This window comes from Amphibalanus amphitrite, unplaced genomic scaffold (assembly GCF_019059575.1).
Source record: "Amphibalanus amphitrite isolate SeventyFive unplaced genomic scaffold, NRLGWU_Aamphi_draft 000184F_arrow, whole genome shotgun sequence".
Lineage (NCBI taxonomy): Eukaryota > Metazoa > Arthropoda > Thecostraca > Balanomorpha > Balanidae > Amphibalanus > Amphibalanus amphitrite.
Window position 1 is genome coordinate 464161 of NW_024881679.1, and position 19254 is coordinate 483414.

Consider the following 19254-nt stretch of genomic DNA (forward strand, 5'->3'; position numbering starts at 1 on the left):
TGTCCGGTCTCTGTAAAATGTATGTGAATGATAACGGGGAATGGCTATTGGCAGGCTGGACAGCCCGTAGTTTTTGTCTTGTATGATGAAACAGGATGTGCTTTTTAATCGACGTGTTTTCACCGGCCAGTTCTTTTACTGTAAGACAGGTTGGTAGTGTGCTGATAATATAAACGGCTCTCCCAGAAGACTCCCCGCCAACGGTCGGTGTCGGCAGCAGCCGCCTTACCGTCTGGAACTCGTGCTGCCGGCCGGCCGGCGTCAGCTGCAGCTCATAGCTGGGCCTCTGGTCGGCCGACGCGCCAGACTTGACCGGCAGCCACTCCAGGGTACAGCTGCGCTCCGTCCGGTCGCCCAGACGCAGACCTGAAGGAGAGAAACACGGAAGGTCACCACCCGAGAGGGGGGAGGGGCAACGGACAGCTGCTAGCCTGGGGAGAACACAGAAAGCCATAAGCCCGAGAAAAAAAAAAAATGGAGAGTCGGTTATACAGGGCAGCGGAGAGTTACAAGACAGCCAAGAGTCTCAGTCCTGTGATGAACATGTAGGTAGCGGACAATGAGAACTAAGCAGGCCTTGTAGACTGAGAACAACATTAACGCGGAAACACAGTGAGCGGTAAATGCTCTGCTCACCTCTGACGGAGGGCGGCGGCTGTCGGGTGGTGCGCGTGCTGACCACATTCGAGTAGGGCCCCTCGCCGGCCTCGTTGGCCGCGCAGATTCTCAGCCGATACTCGGTGTCCTCGGAGAGGCGGGCCATCTTGAACTGGGTGCCGCTGCCCTCGTACACCACGTAAAACCTGTCATGCGCACACCGGTCAGAAAGTCAGGAAAAGACATGCATTGTCTTCCAAGACACGTAAAGCCTGCGGCACCCAGCGACTAAACTCGCTAGATCCACCAGACACTCTGATCAGAAAGAGGAACCCTTATACACAACGGTAAACTTTCCGCACAATCCAAACTCCAACCAGTGAGAAAAGGCAAACGTTCTGGGCCACTGAATCTCAACACAACCCGTCTGAGTGTTCTTTCCTTGCCCTGCCGCTTCTGTGTACATCACCCACCACCGTCCCTCGTACTCACTCTCCATTCTTGGCCTCGCACTCTAGCGAGTACACGATACGCTCCGTCTGCTGTTTGACGTCGCCCCAGCGGAGGCGGACGAAGTTGTGCGCCGTGTGGGTGACCTCGAGGGGCGGCGGCGCCGGCGGCAGGCTCAGGGTGCTCCAGCGGTAGACGGCGCTGAACGGGCCGGGACCCACGCTGTTCACCGCCTGAACACGTATCCTGTAGGGTGAGAGAAGGGGCGGAGGGTCAGCGGTCATAGGGGACACATTAGTGGAATGTACAAACGTGAGTTAGCTGACTGAAGAGATGACGGACACAGGATGAGTGCAACAACATTGCTGACCTGGTTTCGCGGCAATTTGTACCAATACCATCGGTTGTAAGGGCTTGATAAAAATTTGTCGATGAAACAAGAAATTTCAAGTGCAATGAGACAATGCTGCAGTGAAGTTATGCACAGTATAAGCGTCACTACGTAGTCACGACAAAGAATCAGGCAGCAGCTGTGTGTCTGCCTTTATGTGCCCGTTCGCGTCACTCACCTATAGACGGTGTCGGGCGCCAGCTGGTTGACAGTGAGCCGCGGCTGCGGGCCGGCCGTGCTGCACAGCCTCTCGGAGACCTCCACAGTGTAGTGGAGCACCTCGGCGCCGTGGTCGGCCGGCGGCTGCCAGCTCAGTGTCAGGCTGGTGGCCGTCGGCTCGGCCTCCACGCAGGTGACGGCCGCGGGCGAGGCCGCCGGGGTAACCGTCACAGTCGGCTCAGAGGGCGGCCCGGCGCCGGCAGAGTTGGAGGCCGACACCCGCAGCCGGTAGGCAGTGGCCGGCTGCAGTCCGCGCGCCTCGTGCTGCAGCGCCGTGCCCGTGTAGACCGGCTGGAAGGCGGCACTGCCCACGGCCAGCTCCAGCCGGTACTCGGTGACGGCGGCGCCGTTGGATGCCGGCTCCGCCCAGCGCACCAGCAGCGCGTGCGGCGAGCGGGCTGACACGGAGGGCGCGGCGGGCGGGGAGGGCGGTCCGGCGCCGCTCAGTACAGACAGAGACTCGGACCACGGACCGGCGCCGACACGGTTCACCGCGCGCACCTGAGAACGGACGGAGGAAGGGGAAGGCAATCAGGGCACGGTTATAGCTTCCGAACAGTACCAACGGAAGAGTCAGCTGTTAGCTGTTACTCTTCATGGAACTGCAGCGCAACAACTTTGAACCGACTGAGTTACCAGCGAATTCAAGAATCGCAAAAGCATCTACATGAGCACACTGTTACCTCGCGGCGTCCATGATCGGTGCTGATTACTGCAGCATACCTTTCTGGCAGTTCCAGAACCCCAGGCTGCCAATCCCATCACACAGCGTGGGCACACCACCCACCATACACTCTCCTCCCAACCAATCTAGACTGGTCGGGCTGCACTCAAGACACACGCCAGCTCACTAACTCGCTCACTCCCTGTTCCCCGTACCCACCTGTAGCCGGTAGGGCCGGCCGGGCAGCAGGGTGGACACGGTACACTCTGTATCCGAGCCACTGTACACCCGACTGGCGGCCGGCGGCTCCTCCACTCCGTCAGTCGGCTCGTCCAGGGTCAGCTCGAGCTCGTACTCCAGCGCCAGAGTGCCGGACGCGCCGCCGCAAAACTCCGGCGCCGCTGTCGAACATTGAGAGAACGTAAGGTAGAGAAACCAACAGGTAACGTTTAGAGGGGAAACATGGGACGTCAGTGATCGGTCGGTGGAAGTAGATGCTGCCAAGAAGCGCCATTGGTGTTGGAGACATTAGGCTGCTGAGCGGGCATAACACAGCCCGACACAAGAGCAAGCCACCCCATCAAGCCATCCCCGACAAGGCAACGACAGTTCATGACAACATGACAGTGTATCATGCTAGCCATGACATTAATGTGACGTGTTCCTCCAGCTGTACATACGTAAATGCGGAACACATCCGTACAGTTGCTTTAGAGATACATGTTGAAAAATTGTCTATCATAGGACATAGACCAGGTTTGTTAGCAGCTGCGGCTACTCACCCCATTTGACGTGACAGGATGTGGCACGAGGCTTCCCGTGGAGCCGGGGCGGCGCACAGCGGCCGGGACAGACGGCTTCGGTGGTGACCGTGGCCGGCTCGGAGGGCTCGCTGAGGCCGCCCTCACCGACACAGCACACCTGAGAGGGAGGACAGAGAGGTCAGTAGAGGTTACCCACAGACAGTGGAGCTCACCCACACAACACACCTGACGGGGACAGAGGGAGGTCAGTACAGGACACAAACAGTGACAGGTCGGTGCATCTCGCTCTAACAAAACGTCCGAGATGCACGAATGGGACACAGAGAGACTAAGTAAGCACAGCGCACAACACAAGGACAGGCCGGCCAGTAAAGCTACACAGCGCCCTCAGCCCTCGCTTTCACACAGACTGACAATGCCGTTGGGATATGGTGTCACCGTCCCGTATCCACTCACCCTCATCTGGTGCGCGGTGCCCGGCTGCAGGCCGGTCACCGTGTGCTCCAGCTCGGCGCCGCTGTACACGGTCGTCCACTGGCCGCCAGCGCTCAGCAGCTGCAGCCGGTACTCGGCGATCCCCCCGCCGCCCGTGTCGGCCGGAGGCTCCCAGCGCACACGCGCCTGGTGTGCGTGGACCCGGCCCCTCACCGCCGGCCGGGCAGGAGCCGCCGGCGGCAGGCAGCACGTCCGGTAGCTGACCGTCTCCGACCAGCGAGAGGCCCCCTCCTCGTTAATCGCCCGCAGCTGAGGGCGCACAAACGCAAAATAACACGTGAGACAGGTGAGACGAAACAGGACCACGCACCAACAACATACACAACATGTACAATACACATAAACAGGTGACAGTCCAGTCCATATTGGTAAGAACAATATCCAGGAGTCATCGATTTCCTAAGAACTAAATCAGTTGCAATATTATCTTACTGGAACATAACTTCAACGGACGCGTAAAAGAATAAAGACAAAACCGAGAAGGGGATCCAAACCAGCTCGTTCCCACAGTTCAGCTATGAGCAACGCTGGGTTCACGTGAGTCGGTAGACCGGTAGCAGAGAACTCTCAGCTTGAATTGGTAACAGTGCGGTGTACTCACCTTGAACCGGTAGCTGGTGTTCCTGGCCAGCCCAGTGACCTCACCTTGAACCGGTAGCTGGTGTTCCTGGTCAGCCCGTTGGCGCGGTGGACTCACCTTGAAGCGGTAGCTGCGCGGTGAACTCACCTTGAACCGGTAGCTGCGCGGTGAACTCACCTTGAAGCGGTAGCTGGTGTTTCTGGTCAGCCCGGTGGCGCGGTGGACTCACCTTGAAGCGGTAGCTGGTGTTTCTGGTCAGCCCGTTGGCGCAGTAGACTCACCCGGAACCAGTAGCTGTGCGGTGTACTCACCTTGAACCGGTAGCTGGTGTTCCTGGTCAGCCCATTAGCCCGGTGACGCGTGTCCGGCCCACTGTAGAGCGCCAGGAAGCCGTACTTGGAGCCGTCCTTCTCCATGTGCACGTCGAACGAGTCATCGGTGGGCCGCCGGCTCCAGCTGAGCGACAGCTGCGCGGCGGTGGCCTCGTCGAGCCGCGGCGGCTCGGGCGGCGGCGGCACCAGGCCGGCCGTCTGCAGCGTCACCAGCTCAGAGAACGGGCCCTGGCCCAGCTCGTTACAGGCGGCCACCCGCAGCCGGTAGGCGGTGGCCGGCTGCAGGTGGGTCACCGTGTGCTGCTTGCTGCGGCAGCGCGTCACCTCGCTGAAACCCTGGCCGGCGTCACACTCGAGCACGTACTGGCTGATCCGCGAGCCGTTGTCGGCCGGCGCCGACCACCTGAGGACAGGGGACCGGGGGTGTGAACACTGGACAGGGACGGAGAGACGGGTCTCGCCGGTCCGCCATGTAGGGCTCTGAGAGGGGCAGTGATACCGTGACACTGCAACGGCCATTGAAAGGATACAGTGTGAAACTTCTGAGAATCGTTCATATTCAATGCCTGCATACAACACGACACGTGCAGCACTCCAAGCTTTGTCAACGGGCGCGCGCTCTGCACACTGATGATTGGCATCAAGTGCAGCTCTGACCTTACCAACCTAAACCACAACACCACCGTCAGAAGCTTGTCGAAAGTCAACACCAGTGCCGGGAGCCCCGGCCCCCGGGTTAGGAAGGGACAGATGCTCCCGTGCTCCTGTGCTCTAATGGGCGACTATGCGTTCCCTGTGCCCCCCCCCCCCCCCGTGCCCAGCGGCCCACTGCAACAACCACTCACTTGACGTGGAGGTTGGTCTTGGTCTTGCTAAGAAGTGTGGGCGGCCGCGGCTGCTCTGGGGGTGCCGCTAGCGTGGTGAAGCTCACAGGCGCGGTGACGGTGCCCTGCAGAGCTGCAAGACTGCACTGCAGGCTGGAAACATTGACACACAGACGGGTCAGACTTACTGACGGCTGCGAATACAGGCTACATACGGCCAGACAGGTCAAATTGTGACGCTTCGCACGTCAATACTGTATTCCATCCCACTAATTATTCAAACATTCAGAAAGGGACTCCCCATAACTGTATTGCACGAAGCGTCGTCGAGTGGCAGATACGACATGCATGACAATGCATAAATTATGCAGCTAAGCAAGGATGTTTTGCTTCTTTCTTAGCATTAATCCATAATCTGAGCACACATAGTGTACTTAAAATACACAGGCCCCACAATATCAGAAGCGCCAAGCGCCGCCCGGCGGCACTCACGTCAGGTAGTAGGTGGTGGCCGGTCGCAGCTGTGTCAGCTCTGCCGACACAGTTCTGTCGGCGCACACTCGCCGGAAGGCAGCCGGCGGCGGCGGTGCGCTGCCTCCGGAGCCCGAGCGGCTCTCAGCCATACTGAGCTCGTAGCTGAGCTGGTCGGGCGCAATACTCAGCTGGTCGACGGTGACGTCCGGGTGCGCCCAGCTAACCAGCGCCGAGCCGCGCGTGATCTCTGACACCTAACGGTCACATAACACAAAAACGGTCAGTTGCTAAGCAGTTAATAATCATTTTTATAAATGCTTGCTCCACTGTGTTCGGGTATAGTTGTTCGTCATGTTCCTGCTGCACATAGATTGTCGATGTAGCGGATGTAGTATGCATATTGCATGTGTTGCCACAGTCTTGCCAAATGCCGATATTGAACATCGGTTCAACAAGCTCAAACATCTAAGACATCTTGCGATCACAATCAAGCTTCCAGGCATTATTGAGTCACCAAATATCCACGAATTCCATGTAAATAATTCCAAACAGTAGCGCCTCCACTACTTAGCTGACCCCACGTTTCGCTCTAACCTGCGGCGGCCGCAGTTTGGAGAGGAACTCGCAGACGGCTCGGTCCTCGTCGTCCTGTTGACTACACACGGAGCTGGTACTGTCCCCACTCGGCTCTCCATTCTCCTCCGGCTCAGAGGCGGTGCGACGGCCGTTCTTGTGGTCACCTGAGGGCGAGCAAACGTCACGTCACGGTCTCACGTCGTCTGAATGTGATGATTTAACGTCACATCTCAGTGTAACGTCTCGGCGCCACGGTCCACGGCCGCGGATACACGGCGGCAGTGTCAGGACACCTAGGTGGATCGATGTCTTTTACGTAGACAAGCCAGACAAACAAAAACGCGTCTGCGACGCAAATCGGACAAGAAGGCCGTCTACGGTATCTACATACATCGCTGGTGCATCGATTGATATTAGCCAAATTTTAGCATATGAGAACGATTACATATGCTGCTGCATCGCATTATGGGCAGAACACATTTTCCACACGAAGAATAGCAGAATATAACAGGAACAAAGCAGAATCGGGCTTTACTATCCGTTCCCGCCAGTGATGCCCGCCTCTATCCATCAGCGTTGTCCGCCTCTCCACTGCACTGGCCGTCAGGGATGCCCCTACCTGGCGACGGCGACGGGGAGGGCGAGGCGCGCGAGCCGCCGGCCGGCGGCCGCTGCTTCTCGTTTAGCTTTCGGCGCATCCTCTGGATACGGCGCTGGGAGCGCTGGTCCTTGGGACCGTGCGGCGGCGGCATCTGGGTCTGCTGCGGCGGCGGCGAGGGACCTGAAGACACAAATCAACGAAACAGAGGTCAGCAAGCATCGCAAATAGGATGGTGACGCGAGGCAATGCTCGGATGCTGTGGGCGTATTTCGCTGCGGCTTACTCGTAAATCCATCCATCTCTATAAATGATCACCTAGGGCGAGCTGCCCTGTTAGCCGGCGGGGCGAGGCGGAGGCGGGGGCGGGGGCGGGGGCGGAGGCCGCCCAGTAACCTTAACCCCCGCGAAAGTCAGCCGGATGCCGCAGCCGACGTCAAACGACGCTCAGGGTATTTCTGGAGGATGCCAATTCCCCGAAGTGTCACTGGCGGCGGCGGTGTGTATTTTTATCCGCCGCCATCGCCGCCATACCGTGTTTGCGTGTGACCGGCCGCCACAGGCCGGCGACTCGGTCCTTTGTACCAACACACGAGGACCGGCGGGACGGAACCGGCGTGGGAGGCCCCTCTCCGCCGTGGACAGTGCACGTGATCGTTGTATGGGCGGTAACCCATGGTTACCGTCTGCCCCGTCTGTCTGGTGGGAAGGGGAGCCGCCAGCCGGGCACAGAGGCCGAGTCATCGAAGAGCCTACTCATATCGGTCTGATCTATAAGCGTCCTTCCAGAATACACATGGCACGCCAGAGAATCGTGAATCAGCGGATAAAAATAAACCGCTATCAGAAATGTTCAAGCAAATGGCAAATGGGTTAACTGCTTCGTGAAATGATTGTAAATAAATAACAAATGTATAATTCCAGGAGATACCCTCGCTCATTAACTTATGTCTTGCTATCATCCCTGGATTCCTTGATTGAGTAGGTACGAAAATAGCTCAGTTATGAAAATGTTACGCAAAAATGACTTCATGAGACTATTGACAGACATATTTTTGCGTTATGGACTAACCGTTTTCCAGCAATTCCATCGTGGCTCGTTAACAAAGAGCTATTTCCTAATTAGGCATCACAATTTGCTCTCAAAACGTCAAACAAGGTAAAAACGGCCGATGATGTCGAAAAAAAATTGTATACCTACCAAATTAACAACGTAAACTACGTAAGATAGAAAAGAAAGTGGCTCTGAAGCCATCGTCTTCTCAAATAAGTTGCATGAAAAGCCCATCCAATTCGGCCTTAACACGGAGGATTGTGACTTTCGCGATCACTCAAGATAAAAATATACCTCATAAGTCAATGTTGTAACTATGGAGCATTTGAAGTTTGTTTAGTCGGTTGACCCAAGAAACAGTATTGAAACTTTGTGCGTAATGCGATCAGCGAAAACAAGTTAATCATGTTAACATTTAGTCCTGCATACCATTCAGGGTGTGCTATTCTCAAGCTGATTGGCAATGGCACTCAATAATGGTTGAAGCAAAAATGTCTGCCGGATGACTTTCAACAGCATTAAAGATATCAAATCTTCCGTCAACTGGTGACCCGAATCTGTTTCATTCCGTCTCTGAGTGCACGAGCCACCCGTCCCCCGTCACGATGCGTTCCCTTCGGGTGCCCGGCGGCCGGTGATGTTCCGTCCCCCACTGATCGGAGCAGCGGGTGCGGCCGGAGACGTCCCGTCCCCTCTGACCGTCTCGGCGGGTCACCACAGCGTGCCTCCGGCCTCTCTCGCCCTCAGCAGCACGCGGCCGGCGCCGCCGGCGGCCGATCGATGTCCCTGCAGGGCACTGTCGAGCTGCTGAAACCAATAGCAACGCCGCCCCGGCCGGAGCCGGCGGCAGCGGCGGCTCGGCGGGGACTCGGACTGTCTCCGAGAGACACCTCCGGACTCGGTCCGGGCCGGTTACATCACCGTTCCCGGAGCCGGACACGGCCCGGGCCCGGCCAGCTCGGTCCGGAGATGCGTCGGACTGACGCGCGCCGTGCAGACCGGCGTGCATCCGGCGGGGGAGGCGACCCCGCCGTCCACACCGGACTGAGCCCGGACGTCAGACGGCCGCGCTGAGACACGAGACAGCTGTCCCGGTCGACAGGACGGTCGGCCGGCGCCGGCGGGCTGCACGGTTCGGCTGACCTGACCGGAGAACAGCCGACCGACCGGCCGGCCGCGCGGGCTCGTGTTGTTCCAGCTGCTGAAGTTCAGTGCTCCTGGTGCTGTGAGCAAACAGTTGCAGTTGTTGCTTCAACAGTGTCCCAGCTAGCGTGTGATGATATCAATGCTGAGATAACCCGAGGTACATTAACAACGCCATTATCAGATGTGTTGGAAGCCGGATCTCGGTGCAAACCTATTCGCACAACGCTGGGCGCTCGCATTAGTGATGCTATGCTCACCTAAGCGCGTCATACTGCACACTGCACACACACTAGGATCTCACGAACGGGTAACGCTCTCGGAGCACTCATCAGCTCGGTTGTTAATGAGGGTAGTGTTGCCCAGCCGAACTTTGTGTTGGCTTTAATGAGGCATCTGTTATGACAGTAATGATTGTCCTCCATAGCCCCTCAGCAACTGGTGCAATTACCAACAGTTTGGAAAAGTTCGAAACGGAATAACAGAGCCATGGAGCACGGAGTCACAGTCATGGGTCATGGACTGCGGCTCTGATTATGGATATCACGGTGCGGGTTCCCGTCTGTGCTCCTGGTGAAATCGCGCCTACCCGGCCGCTCCGCAGCTTCCAAAAACATCCGGGTGACGGGGAAGGGATTAGCGGCGGACTGGCCATAACAGCGGCGCCGCGCGCGATGTGCGTAGTTACCGCCGCCGCCGCAGAGGGGCTGAGGCAGGGAGGGGGCAGTAAGCGGGCCATCCCACCGCGACAGGGCAGTGGGATTCCCACCGTCCGCCGGCCGGTAAGCATCCCAACAGGTCCGGGTACGCCACCCCCGCCGAGGCGGAGAGACCTTTCCCTGTGAAGGATCTGACGGCACTCCGCCGCCCGCGCAGCCTGACGCTGTGAGATCAGAATCACTTCTGAGCATACACAGTCAGTGTGGCATTATATCAATAAACAGCGGCTGACGGCCACTGAGTCGGTCCCCGCCGACGCCGACGCCCACGCCGATCAGCTCATCTCGTCTCTCTCAGCAGGGTGTTGCACAAGCCAGCCGAGCCACTCTGTGCCCCCTGCGGGCGGGGCGCGCGACTCTGTGCACCAGCGGCCGCCCCGGGCCAGACAAGGACGCTGAGGGACACGGCCGAGGGGAGGGGTCGCCGCCACCGTCTGGGAAGGCACGGCTCAGACAGGAGCTGGTCGGCCAGCCGGCTGGATCTGCCTGCAGGGTGCAGCCGGCGGTGGTCTGACGCGACTTCGGGAGCAATCACGGTATGCCAGACCGGCTACCGATACCAGACACTGACGTCAGATGGCGATTGACTAGACACCCACTCAAGGCGTGAGAAAGCGGTGCGACACCATCAGACATGCCCTATGAACTAAGCCGAAAAGTCGGGGCGCTCTAAGCTGTAAGCACAGCTAGTTTCAAACGCCCACTATCACAGATACCACTTCCATGGACGAGCGTCAGCCATCAGCAGCCTCCGCTCATCACTCAGTTCCCGTTCGCCCGACCGGGAGCCACTAACGGTGTGCTAATCCATGCCATGTAGGAAGCCAGGGACGAGAGGAGGGACGGCCGTCAATCCCGTCAAGCCCCGTCAATCCCAATCGACAGGCCACTCGGAGGAGACAAAGGCGGCAGCGGCGACGGCTATTTGTGGGGTGTCTGAGCGGCTGGTGCCAGGTAACGCCGCAGCCTGCGGGCAGCGCGCACCCATCACCGCCAGAGCTCGGCGCCGCACCGGTCAGGGTCGTTTCGCAGCGGCAGTCGGCCGGCGGGCGCGCACGCGGTGCCCGGCACCGCCTTCCTACTCATTATGCAGCGCATTCCGATCGATAACGGAGGAGGCGCAGCCAGACGGCCGGCCGACCGGTCAGCGATCCTCGTGAACGGGTCACCGGCGGGCAGGCGAGCGACCCCACACGGCGACCCGGACCGCGGCTCAAACGCGACACACGTTGTGACCCCAACGACTTAGACATGACCAAGACGTGACCAGGGCGCCGACCCCGACATGACCTACACAGACCCGCCCAGCGACCGCGACGTAACTCGCAAAGTGACTCTGACGTGACCTAGACATTGCCCAGGCATCGACCCAGCCTTATTATTACGCGACGAGGCCGGAGGATAGGCAGAGGCACTAACCGCTGCGGAGCGCAGGTGACTGCCCCAGCTCGACTTCGATCTTCGTGACCGCACAGAGGAGCCATTCAGACAATGTTCAATACATGACAGTGACCAGGTGCGAAGTGGCTCACACGAACAAAGCCCAAGATCAGCAAACGCTAACCTGTTCAGCACAAGATAAGATCCACATCACAAGGCAAAACAATAAGCCAGACGCGGCCGTGACATAAGTAAACATTCCATGATGCGACTGACATGCGAATTTCAAAAGTAGTTCAGCGATGATAATCCTTGGTTTCGCAACATCACAGCCGCCGATACATTCCTGGGGCGTCGGCCGGAAGGCCAGCCGAGTATACAGAACATGTCTGGCAGCGACAGCCCGCCTGGGTTCGTGCAAACCGGCCTCGAGTAGACTAAATATCGCGTCAGATCGCTGCGATTTGGTCTGTTTTCAAATACTGCGCGACTGCTGATCGTCAAAAGCCGGCACCGGCACACTTTGCGTGCACTGTATATCTCGTGGAATGAGATAAGGGGGTACTGAGCGATCAGATGAATGTGGCATTACCACGCAACACCACGCAGTAATTGATATAAATATTTATTCAAATATGACCAAGTAGACATGGGTTCACGTGAATGGCTCAATGAATGTGTGAACGGGTGAATGGATGAATGAATGAAGGTCTGAATGAATGAATGATCACACGAGTCGGTGCACGTGTTGGACATAAAAAAACGGGCGTCACGCGACCATCAGGCACCTGTTGTGTGGGACAGCTGGTTAGCGGTGGCTAGAAATGCGAGAACACCAAGCTGCTACTGGGTCAGACTGCTCCACGGCCCAGCTAGGTCCGCCGCTGCGGTCAGCACAGCTAACTGGCTCAAACGGCGCGCTGAGACAGACGGCCCCGAGGAGCCCGCAGCCGGCCGGGAGAGGCGTCTCTCGGCCACCGCTCGGCCGTCCTCCCGACTCTAGTCCGCGGCGACCGTCACTTCCTCTGACCGCCGCGCCGGGCGGCCGCTCGGTCATTGACTCTGGCCGGCCGCCAGCCCCGGCGACCGGCACGCGTACGCGTCGTGTGGGCCGGCGGCGGCGCGCCCTTGACGGGACGGTCGGCGGCGACGGGCAGACGGACAGACGGCCGCCCGCGCGCGCCGTCGGCCGCCGGAAGCCTCCCCATGAGGCCGTGTCTCCGAGCGGCGAGCGGCGGCGTGGGCGGTGGCGGGGGCGGCCGTAACCAACTGCTCCCGTCGGCGGCGCCCGGCCGGCGATTCCGGGAGTACTGGGAACGGGGAGGCGGCGGCCGACGCCGGCTCTCCACCGCTGCAATCCGAGACGCAGCCAATCAGGCTCAACAAGAACAGCGGCGCTAACGGCGAGGATGGCGGCTGACGGTCCGGGCGCTAAAAACAGCGCGGCCCTAACGCGCAGTTGACCTCACTGACTCAGAGGCACGTGCTTACGTAACAAGGCGAAGAGCTGGAAGATAAGGCCGACCGGATGGATGGCGAAGAGCACGAAAATATGTTTGGCTTATCTGGCAGCCTCAATAATTCTGAGAAGCACCGCAGCTTGAAAAATACTCTCCTACAATACAAAAAGTATTTCCGAATGACAAGCAACAATTCTTTACAAAGAACTGATGGATTTACGACAATGAAACCAAGACACGTTTCACCCATCAAACCTACAACAAAGCCTAAAAATGTTGGAATATTCCGACCGATTGCTAACAGTTACTTGTGCTGCATCAAAAATCATCCAAACATTGAAGACAGCACCACGACCACTGCCATCGCTTGAGAAGCAGTCAGCTAGTGCTGATCTGGGCCCTGAGTCCCAAGATCTTTATTCTTTAGGACGAGAGGTAAGAAGAAAGGCTTCAGCTCAACTGAAATGTTCGTTGGAGCAGCCGCACCGATCGGTGAACGGTGTTACACCTCTCGTTGAACGGTTCCCAGCTCACCGCTGACCCAGTCTACCGTTAGCTCTGGCTGATCCGGGACCCGCCCCTGTGATCGCCCAGCCAGCCGCCCCGGTTGGTGACAGCACCAACAGCGTACTCACCGCTGACCCCCGGAGGGGACCGGCGGTCGACAGACGGACCTACATGCGTCATCAGCTCACCGTCATAACAGTGCTGACTGGCGGCCGACGAGTGGCAGGCGGAAATCCGGCACAGTCGCCACCACAGGCCCGCTGCACAGCCCGCTGTCGACGGGGGCCGGCGGACGGCGACGATTATCACCGCGCACACGGCGATGGTCGGGCCATCGCACCGACCCAGCGCCTCATAAACGAGTCATAAACGCTGTCGGTCGGCACACGCCGCGCGTTCCGGGGGCGCACGGGGTCAGACCGCCTGGTGGGACGGAGCGGCGCAGGAAACTCGGTGCACGGGACCGAGCACGGCGCCAGCGAACTAGTTTCAGAGCTGTGATAGCGCGTCGGCAGCGGAAGCCAGCCGATGAATGGCCGCGACCGTCCTCAAAAACTGGTCAGGGACCGCCTCTGCTGCACATCAGCCAGGACGTGTCTCCACAGCCGGCCGAACCCAGAGGGATGAGATCAGCGCGGCGAAAGACACAAAACAGCAGCGGCCAGTGCAACACCTCCGGTCAGATGTCCTGTGGAGCTCCAGCTGGGTTACAGCGCTGTCTTGCACAGAGAACAGCGCTGCAACTAAAGGCAGCTAACTGAGAGATCCACTCTGCAATATGAGCCACCGTGGCGTTGTTTTATGGGCATCCCAGACCCGGACATCATAAGTCACTTTATGCTCCGCACAGAAGCCTCTTCCTACAGTGATGGTGTCTGTTTTATGGCATCAGATTAGTTGGCGTTTGTTTTGCTCGTGTCGGAAGCACATACATACGAGATAACGCAAGTACGCCGAGTGCACCGACGGGGGCCTCTTTCCCGTTACAGACCACACGAAACCGGAGGTAAGACGATATGTGCACCACAATATAAGTACAAAGAATTTCACTTTGCATTCTTCAGTCTGACCAGTATTTCCTGATCGCCTGGGAAACGTCAACAAACAGCCATTGGTCCAGCACACCATCAGTTCTGAGTTCAGAAATTTAATACTCAGCCAAAACATTCGGACTTGTTTCACTAAAGTTGCCAAGCAGATATGGTGGCGGCAGTGGCTACAGCACTCTGCAAAGACCTTTGCACTGTTTGTATTCACTGTTCATCAGTATTCGTTGCTCCTTGTTCAGGTGATATATTCACTATCTTCGGTACCAGGCTCCCACTCCTGTGCTCTCTGTGGTCTAGAATGCATCTCTTCCACTGATCGGTGTTCGATTTTGACTATGTCTGGTGTTTGACATTTGACGATCTCCCTCAACATCTCGCTAGGTGTTCTCAGCATGTCCAGTGAACTTAGTCCTCAGTTCTCTTTGTTGATTACCCTCTGTACCCCATTGCAAGTACCGCAATGTGTCCAGTACTCACCCTGCTGCATGGGCGCTGCTCCAGCCGCCAGGAGACCGGCTCCCGTCTGCTGTCCCCCCGCTCCGTACATGGCGTGAGGGGGGTACGGGGGTGGACCGAACCCCTGCGGCGGCGGAGGGGCCGGGTAGAACGGCGGCGGCGGCTGGCTCGTGCTCTGAAACAGGGTAGAGGGCCACAGGTCAGAGGTGATAGCACAGGTCACAGGTCAGAGATGACATGGTACCGGTAAGATGTCACAGGTGATCACTTGTATCATATCTGGAATATCACAGGTCACGAGTCTCAGGCCACAAGGGTCAGAGACTAGAGGTCGCGTGAAATATCCCCGGTCCTGTTCACCAATCTAAGGTTGCATCTTTTTATTAACACCAGTTGCGGAGCAGCATCAAACCTCAACTGAGTTGCAGCATATTAATATAAGAAATTCTCATACAGTCTTATACACCAAGGTACAGCCCACCGCTGAAGTAATGTGCGGTTTTACCAATCTCAAAGGATGGCTTTGACCGACGATTTTTTTATGCGGAGTGATCGAAAAGAAAACGTCAATAGATGAAGTTGCAGCTGTAAAGGTGACGATACATGTAAGCTACATTCAAAGTTTCATTGTAGTCTGGCTAATCGTTCCTAAGCTTCAGAAGCAGAACATACCCACGACTGAAACCGCACATTACTTCTGCTGTGGACTGTACATACAACAGTTTGTGGGTCACAAGTCTTCAGCAATCATAAACATAGCTTCTCACATAGTCTCACTTACAAGGTCAAGAAAGGCCAACTACAAAAGCCATAAAGGCCCCACAAACACAAGAGAGACAAGTCCACAAATACAGCAACAAGGCAGCGTCAATATGAAAAACATCTGGTCAGACCGATGTCAGCCATTGACACGACCACCGGACACATACCCCACCTTCAGACCCTCCGACATTTCCCACAACACGGCAAACAATGCTCGATATACAAACCGACAGGTCGGTCGTCCACAGTCCGATGTCGTCTATTGTTCTCAATATTCCGCCGCCTCCACTGTCCCGGCCCGCGGACGGCCCCAGCAACAACCCCCACCAGACTGCCGGCCGACCGACTGCCCCGCGGCAACACGATGGATCGACTCACGACGCAGGCCGAACAGCTGGTGCCCCCATCAGCGCCCGGGGCAACGTCTAACGGACCGGCACCGCGCGCAGTCGATCGGTCACGGGCCACCCCGACCGAGCGACCAATCACCGAGGTCACTGGAGGTCACCGGGGGTCAGCGGGGGTCGCCGGGGCGCGCTGCCCCTCGCCGTCGGCCGTCAGCTCAGCTGAGCCGCGGGCAGCAGCTGTACGGCCGACGGCGGCGGCTCAGCCAATCAGCGCCCGCCCAGTCACCGGTGGGTGAGACGGCTGGCGGACGTGGCCGGGGCTGCCACACGGCGCCGATAGACCCCCCCCCCTCCCCATCACCCCCTCTCAGACACAGCGCTGCAGTGGGGGCTGAGAACGACAGACAATGTTGACAGTGCTGAGCTCAACCAGAGCTTGGATTTAGAGGGGCACCTCGCTTAGTGACCTAAAAAAAGTATTAGCTGAAACTTTTGCTATGAAAACGTCTGATGCGTCAACAGATGATAAAACGGAACGTCAAATAATCAATGGGAATGCCCCTGCTGAGCCACACAGTGAAATAGTGCGTTGTATCTTATCCACGAAGTTATTTGTGTGACGATCACGCGTCATCACTATACTGAGTCACTAGAACGATAAACAGAAGAACAGCAAATAGTGTCAGCCGTGATCGAGCTAGTTATTGACCTTCGCTATCGGAGCCTTTCATACATAAAATGAGTCATCAGCCAACCGTAAATGCGATACCAGGCTACTGGTTATCCCAGATGCACATTGCACAGACTCATCACTAAGGGGTTAACCCCGACGAAAAGACGTATCACCAGTGGTGCCGATCGCCACCACACGACGTCTGTGGCGGGCTCCGTCTGCAGACCGCAGGCCGGCCTTCAGACGGTGCTGGGAGCCCGGGCCCGGCTACCGGCGACTCGGCCCGGCCCGGCCCGGACCCAGCGGTGGGCTGCGGGCTGATCAGCCGCCGCCTGGGCCGACGACGGGCGAGTTCCGGCTCCGGCCCGGGCCTGGCCGACTGTTCCGGGAGGGCGGGGGGGGGGGGGGGAATACTGCACCCACTAGCCACCCTGGTCCGGTCTGACACTCCTCGCCCGCCGCCCCGCGACAACCAGTCTGTCATAGAACACAGTCTGCCACATCACACAGCCTGACAACAGTCTGCCACGCCAGACACCATGAGAACAGACAGTCTGTCACAGAGGACAGTCTGACACACAGAGATTAGTCTCTTGTGAGGCAAGAGACTGTCCCCGCAGCCAATAGGAGCCACCAATCAAACAACTAGCTTCAGTGGCGATATTGGGGCTCTTTGCTCCCACACACCGGGACACTTGGTTTCGTCCGTCTGTCTCCAACGAGCGAACGGCAGAAAGGCATACGAACAGCGCGCCGGGCAGGCCGACCTAGGCTTCAATAAATGTCCAGCACACAGCCGATCGAAGCGAACATGTAAATAGAGAAGTCTGTTGATATAAACGTCGAAAGAGGTCGTTCCGATGGAAGTCAGTGGAGCGTTGCGTCCGGATAATTAATCGAAAGACAATTCCGGCGTCATGAAGATTGATAATTAGCCATCCAGCCCACTGTTTCGAACAATCAATGTCTGTTTATGCCCAATCTAGACTGGTGTTGGTTACGTAACTATAGCTTACATAACTGATAAGTTATATAACTACCGCATAACTAATCGAGGGAAGGCGAGGCGAACGGAAGTGGAAGTGGGCAGTGCGTTTACAGCACTTTATCACCTCGGAAGAGACTGGACAACTTTTTAAAAATACAGTTGGCTTGGCGATCTATGCAAAAGCTTTTGAAAGCAAAAGCAAAGCAGAACAATCGCAAGTGCGCTGCACTCCCAACGTTTGCAAGCATAGCCAAAATAACAAAACAATGTTGAGCATCGTACATTTAAGCGTGGAACAATGCCGATAGAATATTACACGTTATATCGTGACAACTCTTTCATGTCCTGACTTCTATTTCATTGTAACTGTGACCACATGGTAACGTCAGCGTCATAAACTTGCTAGACGTCTACGGCCTGCCGGAATTGCATATCCGGAATGGATCCCTCAGATGGCAAAATCAGCTTGTCGGGCCTTAGTACATCCAGACTCCCGGCTCCTCCGTCACAGGCGTGGAACCTAAGCATCTTAGTCAGCCCACTCTCAGGTCCAAGTAACCAGACGCTCAGTCCTACACAACTCCATTCCTTTATCCACAAACTACCAGTCCCTAAGCCCCGCAGTACCAGTTTCCGACACCGCGTCAGCCTTTGATAACACTCGTCATTCACATAGGACGGCATGGTGGCTTCAGTCCTACCGCCTTAGCCCACCAAGCCACACACACAAGGCGGTATGGTACAGGGGCGCGGGAACTACTTTCCGACTGGGGGGGGGGGGGGGGCACACCATAATAGAGATAAACCTAGGGTACCCCCAAATCTAGTTTTCTCACCGGTTTTAGGCCACTTATTTTTCACCCCTCGGCTTTTTCAACAAAAAAAGAAAACATTTGCAAAAAAGTGTGGTATTCCGTCTCAAAGCTGTGGGGGCACCGCCCCCACGGCCCCAGAGTTGGGGGGGGGGGGCAAGCTGCCCCCACTGCCCCCCCCCCGGCTCCCGCGCCTATGGTATGGTAGCATCCGTCCCACTATCCCAGCCCCACCCAGAAACCTAGAGCGGCCTCAGCTCAACCCCGTCACTCACATAGGGCGGCATGGTGGCCAGCGCTCTCGGCTCCGGCGAGAGGATGACGTGCCGCAGGGTACCTGTTCCGTCCACCACCTGCTGCATCATGTGACCCGGAGGTACCTGAACCGGGTACGCCATCGGCGGCGACGAGTTGGTCGAGACCATCTGCACCGTGGCGGGACCTGGCGAGAGGACGAGAGATACGGTCAGGTGGGCGGACGGGGGGGGGGGAGAGACACTGAGCAGAAGGGTGCACAGGTCATCATCATCGTCATATCATCAGTTCTTTAAGTTATCAATGAACCTCGTGATTAAGTTCGACATAGCCATGTTTGGAGTAAACAAGCAACTGAACATGTAGATAAACAAAGAGCGGCAATGCATGGGTAAGAAATGCCCCAGAATATCAACAATGCGAGAAACAAACAGCGCACGGATATCGACGACAGAATGACCCACTAGTTCTTGCTACTGACTGGTGGTGAAGTCGATTAAATGTGAGACTCATTGTCCGTAAGCGAACCGACACACGACTGAAATTTCTCGCGAAGAGTGGATTGCAAGTTGTACTCGTATACTCGCAACATTTTTATACTAACTGGACTCCCCGCCTGCCCATACCCGAGCGCTATAAAAGCTCTGTCCAGCGCCCCATCACCAGGCAGCACCGTGTCCCGTTT

At 57.2% G+C, this 19254-nt stretch overlaps 1 protein-coding gene across 3 annotated transcripts in view; it reads right to left on the reverse strand.

Annotated features, from left to right (window-relative positions):
• The window catches only part of LOC122384243 (fibronectin type-III domain-containing protein 3a-like), a 51555-nt gene that overhangs the window by 2092 nt on the left and 30209 nt on the right, over positions 1–19254 (reverse strand). For all 3 annotated transcript variants that reach the window (XR_006257003.1, XM_043371417.1, XM_043371418.1), the window contains 14 exons: positions 18590–18756; positions 14754–14907; positions 6986–7147; positions 6385–6530; positions 5809–6044; positions 5338–5469; positions 4472–4895; positions 3542–3829; positions 3104–3242; positions 2541–2722; positions 1617–2158; positions 1090–1293; positions 637–803; positions 230–366 (listed from right to left, as the gene is read on the reverse strand). Coding sequence is in view for 2 of the 3 variants with exons in the window: in XM_043371417.1 (XP_043227352.1) it covers positions 230–366; positions 637–803; positions 1090–1293; positions 1617–2158; positions 2541–2722; positions 3104–3242; positions 3542–3829; positions 4472–4895; positions 5338–5469; positions 5809–6044; positions 6385–6530; positions 6986–7147; positions 14754–14907; positions 18590–18756 (3080 nt within the window). In the remaining variant the exon portion in view is untranslated. The remainder of the gene's footprint in view (positions 1–229; positions 367–636; positions 804–1089; positions 1294–1616; positions 2159–2540; positions 2723–3103; positions 3243–3541; positions 3830–4471; positions 4896–5337; positions 5470–5808; positions 6045–6384; positions 6531–6985; positions 7148–14753; positions 14908–18589; positions 18757–19254) is intronic.